Source organism: Phyllopteryx taeniolatus, chromosome 9 (genome assembly GCF_024500385.1).
Source record: "Phyllopteryx taeniolatus isolate TA_2022b chromosome 9, UOR_Ptae_1.2, whole genome shotgun sequence".
NCBI lineage: Eukaryota > Metazoa > Chordata > Actinopteri > Syngnathiformes > Syngnathidae > Phyllopteryx > Phyllopteryx taeniolatus.
Window position 1 is genome coordinate 31,111,643 of NC_084510.1, and position 12,506 is coordinate 31,124,148.

The 12,506-nt window shown below is 43.1% G+C and overlaps 1 protein-coding gene across 9 annotated transcripts in view; it reads left to right on the forward strand.

The window, feature by feature from the left end:
- Positions 1–12,506, forward strand: part of chd6 (chromodomain helicase DNA binding protein 6) — a 58,139-nt gene continuing 45,633 nt past the window's right edge. For 5 of the 9 annotated variants that reach the window (XM_061785486.1, XM_061785489.1, XM_061785493.1 and 2 more), the window contains exons 1-3: positions 2–472; positions 6,738–6,790; positions 12,335–12,506. The exon at positions 12,335–12,506 is cut by the window's right edge and continues 194 nt beyond it. In XM_061785486.1, coding sequence (XP_061641470.1) covers positions 6,758–6,790; positions 12,335–12,506 — 205 coding nt within the window. In that variant the 5' untranslated portion in view covers positions 2–472; positions 6,738–6,757. Of the gene's footprint in view, positions 473–6,737; positions 6,791–12,334 lie in introns of all 9 variants that reach the window. The other 4 variants (XM_061785491.1, XM_061785495.1, XM_061785490.1 and 1 more) reach the window with 3 other exon arrangements.

Here is a 12,506-nt window from a genome sequence, read left to right on the forward strand (position 1 = left end):
AACGTGCTTGTCTACGTGCGCCGCGCGCACGCAGCTGGCGACCTTCCCGCGCATCCATCCAGGCAAGCGCTTCTTTTTTGGGGGCCATTTTGGCTCGTCCAGCTCGGGGGGATGCAGCGACAGCGGCGGCGGCTCGTTGGAGTCGGTATGGCGGCCTCCACGTCCGACATCCAGCCGGAGTGAACTCTTTTTCTTTTTTGGTGGATGTGGATCCCACCACTGATGCACTCCTCCTCCTCCTCCTCCTCCTCTTCCTTTCCGTCCTCCCCTCCTCCCCATCACCCTCTCCCTCCCCCACCCTACCCGGCCGCCCGCCCGCTCATTTTTTATGCATTTTTCCTAACTGTCATGGCGATTTGGTGTCCTTGGAAATAAGCAGCAGCAGCAGCGGCGGTTTTTCGCGCTCACCGGGCCGAGGGAGGCGGACGTCTCGCCGGACTGAGAGAGAGCGTCGCTGCGGCCGCCGGAGCAGGTGAGCGGCGTGCCGGTCGGGCTTCGTGCTTCATGCTTCGTTCGTCGTCGTCGTCGTCGGCGGCGGCGGCGGCGTCGCCCCGGACGGACTTTTTCCTCGGAGCTCCACACGTGTAAGGAGGCGGCTGTTGGGGATGCGTTTACTCCCGCACGACGGAGCTAGCAGAGCCGCCGAGCTAGGTGGCTAACGCGGCAGGAGCTAGACACAAGCCGGCGAGGGTCTCCTCTTTCCCCGCGCGCGTTGGTCTCGTCCGGCGTCTGCTTTTCCTCTGAAATGCTAACCGACTCCTCGCGAAGCCCCTTCGGCCGCAAACGAGCGGCTCACTGACGGCATACCCGCACACGGAGGCGGGCTAGCCGAGCGTTAGCCACCGCGACGGCTAGCATCCCCTCCGAGCCCCCCGAGCGATGTGGAAGCTAGCTGGCTCGCTAGATGGCTGGCTAGGTGGCTAGGCAGCCTCCTTGCTCGCCTGCTTCTCAGGCGACTATCTTCACATTTAGTCCCTGGAAGCTGTGTAATAAACGATTCTGTAGGCGAATGGTCGACCCGCGTCCACTCGCTTTCACCTGGCCAGGTGTGAGGTCGAAGATGCCGCTTGGATTTTAGGCTACTAGCGCAGCCACCAAAATACGATCACAAAACGCACAACAATTGTAAAAATTGGCATAATGCGAGTTTAAACCACATAAAAGGGTGGAATACAATTACAAAATGAACTATGCACCTCAGTGTTAAACCCCCAATGATAAAATGCCCCAATGGAAAAAGTGCCCAATTCCAATTTTATGTTTATATTTCTAGGTATGTGTAGAATTTAACAGATCATTTAAAGTGATTGCAGTGATACAAGTATCATTTTCCTGTGATTAAATATGAAGAAAGTTATTGCTATTTTAAAGTGGTGAAAATGCAATTTTCAGTGGGGTCCAGATTTTATGCCCAGATCAGATTACAGGAATTCAGTCCAGATATTGGCCCGGTTTGCTATCGCGGGCGATTTCCCAGATCGGGCCCGACGTATTTTGTCGGGAACGACAAAACGTCTTGTTATTTGACATAATCCACGACCATCGATTTGGTCCTACGACTCCAAAATGAAAAGTCGAGCATGTTTGATAATTTTTTGGGGGGATGTCTTCCGTGTAGTGCGACATATCACCGACAACTCTCCGACAGCGCACCTTGACGCCGACCAATAGGATTGCGTATTGTGAGCGGCGCATCGCTTCCTGTGCTTGCCGTTGTCAACATTTATTCACGTGCACCAACCAATGTTTACCGAAGCTTTAGCGCGTGATTCGACCAAACGTCGGCGTGTCTATGTACAACTGTTAGTGCTAGCACTAGCTTGCTAGGCTACATATCGTTTTGTTGCCTGCTTGCGAGCCGTATTGTACTAAAAGTACGTGAACATAACTCAAGCAATCCTTGAATGGAGAGCCGAAAACGTCCTATCCCGAGGACTTGGTGACGCTGCATGTTTTTTTTCCTCTTTATTTTTCCCCCCAACATTGCCACAGTGATCCATTGTTTGACAACAATTTGTTGTCGCCATAATAACGGTTGTATCCGGTTGTGGTGTAATGTGACGTGTTTTCTGGTCCCGCCTCCCCGACAATGTTTGATTTGACGAGATAAAGCGCACTGATCGTAAAAGACGGGATGCGGCGGAATCGGAATAAACATGGTGTAGTGTTGCCACTTTCTGCCCGAGATCCGGCAAGATTTGATGACAGTAGTCTGACATAGCGCAATCGCAAAAAAAACAAATTTGTCGTGTAGTCTGATCCGGGCATTAGGTGTGACCTTTTGTTGAATCCAAGTTTTAAACTTTTGTAACTTTCCTCATCTTTATTCTATTTTCAATGGAAAGCTTGCTTAATACAAAAACAGATAAAGTAATTAGTTAAGTAATTACAGTAACATTGTGAAACAGTGGATAAATATATGCATGTGCACATACTGTATAGTTGATAAAATTCATGAACTTATTGTTGGCGGTGACATAAAGTATGAGCTGTCATCGCCTGGCCAGCTGTTTGACTCCAATTGACTTCAAATTTGGCAGAAACATAAAAAAGTATCTCATAAATTTCTTGATGTGTATCTATAAAATCTGGTTATTGACAGGGTGTTTGTTGACTGCAAATTCGGGAAATGTTGTCCGAGTCTTATAACGCAAAACATTGTTATTTTGAGAAATTTCATAGCCGTAATCAAGCCTAGGACGCCTGTTTTACGTCATCTATGTTGTATATTGTTGAGGTAAAAAAGTGAACGCAGTGAAACACGGAAAGGAGCGCTTGCGCCGCCACTCAAAATGCGCGATTATGATTGTGACTCGTTGATTGGCTGCTTTCGGGCGCCATTCAGCGGCGGATAGGCACATGTGTGCCGACTCCACTATTTCCATGTAGATATCAAGAGGCACACGCCCCCAAAGCAACAGTAAACAATAATACTTGATTATTCCACCTAAAGTTCCAGGAACTTCTTCATATTGTTGGTACGTGGAGTTAGGGCTAAAAAATATTTCCCCCCTCAGTACTGCAATTGCGATTTAATATGCGATTATTTCTTTCAAGGTCCTCTTCTGATGTATTTTTCAACAAACACAAACAATTAATTAATCTGGATTACAATAAAACAGTGGATATTGAACTTTTTACAACAAGTAGCACCTCAAAAAATACTTGGCTCTTAATGACCAACATTAAACTACATAAACATAAAACTTCATTGTCAGCAAGTGTTCATGAAGAAATGAGGCATAAGTTTTACTCCTAAAAAGTGTATTAAATGTTATCGTAAGTCACTGTAACATTAGGCACAGTTTCAACATTAACGCTGCACTAAAAATATAGAAAAATAAAAAACTAAATTTCTTTAAAATGTAATGCACATAAAAGTAAAATAAAAATGGTAGCTAAATAAATGTTTGAAAACAAAATATGGGTTGTACTTTAAAAAAAGTGAAATACAATTGAAGTGTCCTGGATTCCCCTCAAAAAGAAGATTGAAGTTTTCATTCAGTGTTGTGTGCGATATTTCATCAGAACAGCCGCGTGACGTGCGCACGTCGTCGTCAACGTCTCGTCATTTATCAAGATGGAGTTGCGTCGTCTCTTCAGCGCAGTTGTCGGGATTGTTTTTATACGCAAACTTAAAAAATGCTTGATTCAAAACAACTTATAAGTCATTAAAAGCAGATCTCCGTCGCATACGAGCTCCGTCGGGAGCTGTCATATTTACGCTGTGCGTAACGATGACGTCACCGCGCTTTTACGTCGAGACGAAGCATGCCCAGACAGCTTTTCCCGCCTCTATTCTGAATGACAGCATACACGGCGAAATTTTACTTCTGATCGGTTCGGCAAAAGGAATATTCCACCCCTGTGAAACCAAATGAAATGCCATTCAGATTCGGCCGGTTTATTCCGACGGAGGTGTTTCTTTGGGGCATTTATTTCTATTCAGTTTGGGCTTCGAAAGCGATTCTAAACGCAAGAGAAGGCTCCATGTAAGCCAGGCATTTGACTTGCATTCTTGAAAGCGTTCACCACAACAACGTGGCATAATTGTGCCAAACAAGGAAGGCGCAAACATAAGTATATACATCAGATTACAACAATAATGCAAACAAATCTGTGGCTTGACCACTTCAACATGTCCGACTTTTTACATTTCACGAAACAGGAAATGCAAACATGTGGACTGCACTTCTTCAACATTGAACTTATCTAGACAGTAAATACATAAATAAATAAATCCGCTTGTATGAAAAAAATAAAGATTAGCAGTCGCTAACAGCACACACACTAAATATAGGAAAGATATGATTCAGCCCACACATATGACGTAACGTCTTTCGATTAAAAACAAACAAACAAAAATAACGTGAAAAAGTGCCAGCAGGCCGTCCGAGCGGCGACGCCTCATCAGTCTGCCACACGCAAAACGTCACGTGGCCGGAAAACAATTTTGTGGATTCCATGTCTATGCTGCGCTAACAAGCATGATTACAGAATCAAAATCAGAATCATTTTTATTTGCCAAGTATGTCAAAAAAACACAAGAAAGTTTGCTATTCGTGGGGGTTAGGGACCCGGCCGGGCTGCGAATAAGCCAAAATCTGTGGATAATTGACGCCTGTTATAATTGCAATAAAAAACAAACAAAAAAAAGACGAACATTTTAAAACAAAAACGTTCTTGGACAAGTGGGGATAAACCGCAATAACCATTTCCCAAAAAGAAAAAAATGGAAAGTTGTCATCTTTGGTGGCTCTGTGGTGAGATTTTGTGTTGAATAAAAGTTATTGTAGACGTTGACAGTTCCTTTGGGTGCTCTGTTGTTTAAGTTTAAAACTTAAATGCTCGAGGGGGCCACCATTTGTCGTCAGCCCTTCTAGAGGTGCGGAACAAACAACACACTTCCTAACGCCATTTTAAATAGGAACAAATGATGAGAATATGTCTTTTTTTTTTTAAATTGAACCAATGTACAACACAGTATCTCAATATATTTCACAGTCCAAATTAGGGTTGAAACAAACAACAAAATAACGTAACAACATGCATAATGTTTTATTTTCCACTGCAAAGGGCTCTCTTACATAAAAATTCCCTATCAATAATGGCCTAAAGTGGCTGAACAGCAAACCAACATTAAGAACTTTTTAATGTTATGATTTTTTTTTTCAACATTATCATTTGCCTATTCTTTTTGTTGAAGGAGATAAATCGATTGAAATTCAACTTTTGTGGCCAAAAACCATACATAGTTAACACCATCATGAGGGACTGGCTACTGGCTAGGGTTGGGCATCGAGAATCGCGAACCGATTGGAGCCGGGACGAACGTTCCGGTTCTCCTGGAACCGTTCAAATAAAAAATAATTGGTTCCCAGTTTCGATGCCGAGTCCTCCAGCCGTGAAGGAGAAGTGGCAAAAAAACAACGAAGAAGCGGCGTAAACCAACGAAGAAGAACGCGCACGATGACGTGCTTGTGCGTGTGTGTCTTAACTTTGTTAAAATTAATGACCAGTCGCCTCAGTGCAACACAATAAGATTATATTGTGCAAAGGAGGCTTTCACAATGCGTACCGTCTGACCGCTCCGAGCCTCAACCTTCACCCCGCGGAGCTTCAGTCAAGTCAACTCTCAGTCAGTTGGGTGAGTGAAACAATAAAATATGTCTATGCCAACATTGAGACAGCTAACAAGGTAAACGGTTACTTGGACTTTTGCACTGATGGTTTCTAGCATTTATTTTAGTCTTCAAACCAACATAAGCGCCGATGACCAAAAAAACCCAAACTAAAACTTCACTGTAGCAACTTTACATCACAATGAATTGTGACAAAATTCACACAAACGTTGTCTCACGGTATCACAAACACTAACCTTGTGCCCTATAGGTGGGTAGGGAAAGGAATAAAAATAGCATTTGGGTCCATCCATTAAAATTAAAAAAAACAACAAAAAAAAATCACCGGTGCCGTGTGATGTTACTTTTCGTGCTAAAATGCTGAGTTCCGGTGCGTACCCTTTAAAATAAAAGGCTACAAGCTTAAAACAGGAAGTCAAGTTAAAACTCTCAAATATAAGCCATTTGACGTGATAAAATAATGATAATGCCAAATAATGACTTTAACAATGCTATATTTAACTTATAGATGAAACATTCATTAATGAATATTAAGTCAATTGGGTTAGTCCCACACACATTGCCTTTTAGTTCATAGGTTTGATATTGATACTGGTTAGAAAGACCCTCGAGTCAAATGTTAATTTTAGTCTATGCTGTGGGCTGCTAAGAAAATGGATGTTCATAATTTTGACACCCTTTATTTAAACCATGCAAACTTTTTTTGACCCAGCCCCCTAAAAGAATCGGAATCGAGAATCGCTTGGAACCAGAATCGAAATAAGGAACCGGAATCGCTCAAATTCAAACGATGCCCAACCCTACTATTGGCTAGTTAATCGAATTTTCATTTAAAAAAAAAATGTATTTTACCTTTTAAAGGACTCGCTCCTCTGATTTTAGAATGGAGCGAATGCGTTAGCCCTACCTAAACGGCAGCTGCCTGCCTGTCGCGACTTCAGGACAACTGACTTGACCAAATATTCTCTCCCCACTCGGAAGAAAATGTTGATTTGGGAGATCGTTGATGTCGCCTGCTCCATGTTGACTTGCGGGCATCCATCAACAAGTTGAGGGGTTTGTGCGTAATCTTGTGTGTGTCTGTGTGTGAGACAGATGCAGTGACGACGTAGAAGATGAAAATTCACAAGAAGGACAAGCAGCAGCAGGTTGGTTATCCAGTACGCACGCACAGACACACACGCGCGCACACACAGACATACACATGCACATGCACATGTACACACTGAGTTTATTGTTTCAAGCCTTGTGTGGATCCAGCAATCCAGTGGCAGTTGTTTTTTTTTTTAGCTGTCCTATTCAGTTGCTAAATTACGCAGAATGTAGAATCTGTATCCCTTCTTCGTAAAAACGTTTTTTCTGTGCAGCAGTGGAGTTTTTTTTATTATGGTAGTGAATGGCTTTGATTCGTTATATATAAGTATTTTGTGACATCAAATACATTTTGCTCCTTGAAAAGAATTGAAATTCCCTCCAAAAACACCTGTGTGTGTGTGTGTGTGTGTTTGTGTGTGTGTGTTAGGCTTCACACGATCAGGATTTTTGGGGGCCATCACAGAGTTTAAAAAAACGATAACTGATCAACGATCCGATAATGGGTGCCAACTTACTGTAATTAAATTACTTTATTGTAATTCAATTACTTCACACATACCGAAACTTTGACGTCATTGATCAGATCGGCGAATTATGACACAAAAGCCAATCAGTCGATCAGTATAAAATGCTAATTATCAGCCGATACCAATCAAACCGATCAGATCGGTGTAAAGTCTAGTGTGTGTGTGTGTGTGTGTGTTTTATGGGAGAGTGTATGATAGTGTGTGTGGCTGTCTGACTCTGTGTGTGCCTGTGTGAAATTGTGAGAGTGTGTGTGTGTGTACAAGTGTGTAGCGTGTGAGTGATTGCGTGCGTGTGTGTGAGTTTGAGAGTTACTGAGTGTGTGTGTCCCCACATGACTGAGTGTGCATGTGAGTGCTGAGTGCGTGTGTGTGCATGTCTGACAGTGTGTGTGTGCCTGTGAAAATTTGTGTGAGTGTGCATGTGACCGGGTATTGCTTATGTGTGAGAAAATGTGAGTGTGTGTTTGACTGGGTGTTGCTTGCTTATATGTGACCGTTGCTTGTGTTTGACTGTGTTGCATATATGTATGTGTGTATGCTCTTGTATATATAGTGTATGCGTGCTTGTGACTGTGTGTCTGTTTGCCCAATCGCCCAATCACATGAGAGCGTGTGCTTGTGACTGAGCGTGTCGCGGTGTGTGTTATCGTGTAATGTAGTGTGATGACATCTTAGCCTAACACGCTAACAGTGCCATGAAGGGATGTCCGAAAGTACTTAAGCAAATGACCTATTTGTTGTGTTAGCCTTCAGCGCTCTTTAAAAAGGTGATGACGTCATAGTGGAACCTTTGTCGAATGGCTCCTGTGTCATTTTGTCTAGGGGTGGGAGTAGTCAGCGGTTTGTGTACTAACTAGCTGGGAACGACAACAGTGCCAGCACTCGGTACTACTTGAATGTCGCTAATGCTAAAGTAACCCTGAGCACAGTGAATGGGAATATTGCTATCAGAGCAGGTTAGCTTAGCATGTATGCTAACCACGTCCTGGCCGCCGCAACGGCGCTGAAACTGCAGAGCCGCTCTCTTTATTTTTGTCAGAGGCGCACTCTTTGTGTGTTTGTGTGTGCGTGTGTTATTGATTCATCGGCAGTGCGACTGCAAGCTGCAGCTGTGCTCGCTGGGCTTTCCTGGGCTGGCAGACGCCACCACACTGCAGCATGGTGCTGTGAGCGCGCGCGCGCGTGCGTGCGTGTTCAACGGTGTGACGTCATCCATGTAGGCGCAGTGAGCTGTGATCCAAATCATTGTGTGTCTTTTGGGGAGTGCATGCGTTCGTGTGTGTTTCTGCTTTTTGAGCCTGCGTTAGCGTAGCAACTAATTTTAGCCTACACGATGTAATACAAATTTAATATTTAGGTAGCCCCTTTCAAGGGACCCAAGGATGATTAAAATGTATATTTATGTACTTGTATCATTCAATAAAATTAAACCATAAAAAATACATTAAAGTTAAACTGAAAATCCATTAATAAATACTGTACAAAATTAAAAAGAAACTGATAGATTACATATACATATTAAAACCGAATAAATGCATACAGATTCAATTAAATGTATACATCAAACACATTGATTGATTGTAAAATATACATTTTTTATGCTTGTTTATATATAATTCGATTAATTACACTAAAGAGACTTGTAAGCATTTTTTATGCTGCCTTGGTTTTATATGAGATGGAAAATGTTTCCCATGCTGAATAGCAATGCTTAAAGTCCCATTTTCAAAAAGTTGACGATTTAAAATTTTAGGCCATTGTAAAAAAAACAATCAAGAGAGCCATCCATCCATCCATCCATTTTCCACAGCGCGGGTCGTGGGCGTGCCGGGGCCTCCTCTCCCAGGTATCTTCGGGCGAAAGGCGGTGTACACCCTGAACTGGTCGCCAGACAATCGCAGGGCGCATATAAACAAACCATTCTCACATTCACACCTACGGGAAACATTTTGAGTCCTCAGTTAACCTAGCATGCATGTTTTTGGGATGTGGGAGGAAACCCGAGTATCCGGAGAAAACCCACGCAGGCACAGGGAGAACATGCAAACTCCACAGGGGTGAGGCCGGATTTGAACCCGCAACCTCACAACTGTGAGGCAGACGTGCTAACCAGTCGGTCACTGTGCCGCCAATCCAGAGCTAAATATGGTCATTTCATTGCATCCATCCATCCATCCATTTTCTGAGCCGCTTCTCCTCACTAGGGTCGCGGGCGTGCCGGAGCCTCTCCCAGCTGTCATCGGGCAGGAGGCGGGGTACACCCTAAACTGGTTGCCAGCCAATCGCAGGGCACATACAAACAAACAACCATTTGCACTCACATCCACACCTACGGGCAATTTAGAGTCTCCAATTCATGCATGTTTTTGGGATGTGGGAGGAAACCGGAGTGCCCGGAGAAAAGCCACGCAGGCACGGGGAGAACATGCAAACTCCACACAGGCGGGGCCGGGGATTGAACCCCGGTCCTCAGAACTGTGAGGCTGACGCTCTAACCAGTCGTCCACCGTGCCGCCCATTTCGTTGCAGTCCAATGAAAATGTCATCTGAACTCAGCCGATATTTGGTATTTTGACACAAATCTGACTATTGATAAGAGATCAATTTAAGCTGTTTAACCTTCAGGAAACGATTTATTTATTGAAGTTGTCATTGACATCTTCATAAGACATCCTGCTGAACCTGGGAACTCCCTGCACCTTTTGTTAGAACTCTCAAACAAAGAGGTCTATTGTCTCAGAAAAAAACCAAAACAAAACAACTTTAACATGTTGCAAATCTGAAAAGCTTGTTAATACATTCATGTTCATTTAAACAAAGTTAAGTATTGGAGTTTGTATAATTCAAAATGTTGACGCCAATATTTTCCTTTTTTCTTCAAATGAATATTGGCTCCAAATATCGGTTATCGGCCTCATTCAGCATTGATATTGGCCCTGAAATCTGAACAGCAAGATTTCTTAAACTTGAATGGCAAATCATATCAGAAAACACGCAATGTAACATGAAAAGTATTACTGTACTTTAAAAATGTTTTTTCCTTCGAAACAATCAGAACGTTTTGAATGAAAACAACTGCCAATAACTCACTCATCGGTAAAATTAATTGAGTTTGATGAACTGAAATTCACTGGGTTATGTCTACCATTATTGATCACATTATGTGAAAATTTATGTGAAAATTACCCATATATATTTTCACACAATGTGAAGTAAACAAATTCAATACAAAGTAAACGTATTGATTAAAATAAAAAAAAAATATTGTGATTGTGTTTTTGTGACCTTAAACAACAAAGAGAGACGAAGCGGGATGACATCCATGTTGTTGTTTTTGTTGATGCGTTACACACGCGTCCGTCAACCAGACAGGAAGCACGGGTGGCAACAAAAGGCTGTCGTCATGGAGATCACGTGTTTATGTCTGCCTTTCCGCGCTATATCGCTACGGAGAGACAGTTTCCATGGCAACAGCCCGGATGTCCCTCCTTGTGTGTGTGTGTGTGTGTGTGTGTGTAATTGATTGATTGATTTGAAATGCTGTGTCATGACATTTTATGAATAAGGCATTGCACAAAAAAATAGTCAAAGACAACAGAACCATAAACGGCAAAATAAAACAACAAGTTGCGTCATCCTGAGCCATTGCCATGGAAACAAACAGTAAAGTGGCTCGCGTGTGCGAGCCCGACATTGACATGACACGTTTTACGCCTGCCAATTTTGTTTCTATTTGTCCTGTGGACGCTATGTTTACGTTTGACATATGGAGTGGTTACACATGCCTGCGCCTTTTCTTGTTGCTTATGTTCACCACTTTTGGCCACATTGCACGACGACCACCTGTTCTCAGGACTATTTCTCCATAACACTGAAATGCCGGTTAACGTGCTACATCAATTACAGTATTAAGGACCAAACAAGTCGCAAAGATTAGAAGTCTGTGGACTGGGAATGCTAATGCTAAAAACAAGGCTAACTGTAACTGTGTGCCACGAAAGAAACACAGGCGCATATATGTAGATAAACAACCTCTTTTCGTAACATGTCTGAGTTACAAAAAAAAAGACAGGTGCTTAAAGACACATGACTCCTTTCATAACATTAAGCATAAAAGAGATACAGGCTCATGAAAAGACCAAAGAAAGTAACGGCTGTGCATAATTGCAAAAACGCCCTTTGTATCGTGACTTGAATCGTCAAGGAAAGTGACATAGGCGCACAACTCCCTTCGTAACACAAGTTTAAATATCGAAGAAACACAGGCGCACATAGATGCACAACTCCTTTTGTTACACGACTTTAAACCAAGGAAAGTGACACAGGTGCACATCTCCCTTCGTAACAAGTGTTATAACATCCAAGAAAGAGACACAGCCGCATATATGAAGATTCACAACTCCCTTTGTTATACAACTTTATCAAGGGAAGAGAGACTGGTGCACAACTCCCTTCCTAACACAAATTTAAGTATCAGAGACACAGGCGCATATAGACCCACAACTCCCTTTGTAACAGCAGTTAAAAAGTAAAATAGACACAGTTGCATATGTACGTACGCTGTCCAATTTGTCTTTAAACATCGAAGACCGAGACAGGTGTGTAAAGTCACGTAGCTCCTTTCATAACGTGACTTTAAAACAACAAAGGAAAAAGACACAGATGCACACCGATGCACAATTCCCTTTGTTAAATGACTTAAGAACACCAAGAAAAGAGACATTGGTGCACAACTTCAAACATCAACTAGAGACACAAGTGCATCTATACACACACAACTCCCTTAGGAAGAAGAGTTTCAACATCAAGACACACAAGTGTATATAGAGATGCAACCTGCTTTTGTAGCATGTTCCTTAACCAAAAAAAGAGAGACATGGATGGATAAAAACACACAACTGAATTTAAACATCAAGGAAAGAGACACATGTGTACACACAGGTGCCCAAAGGAGACTCCTTTTTTGTAACAGGACTCTATAAAAATGAATGAAAGTCCAGATTTGAAGAAGGTGAGTGCCACGGTGATGACATGCCAGCTAAAGAATTTGTTGCGGTGGCCGTTTTTCAGATGTTGGGCGGCCTCCCGAATCACGCGTCGCCGCCGCCGTCGCAGTCCTCGGCGTCGTCGGAACAGAAGAGCGGCGCGCGCACTTCGCTTGCCACGCTCCCCAGGGGCCACCTCCTGGTGGGCTCCAAGGACCAGCTTCGGCTCCTGGCCCCCGTGGGCGGCGTGTCCAATC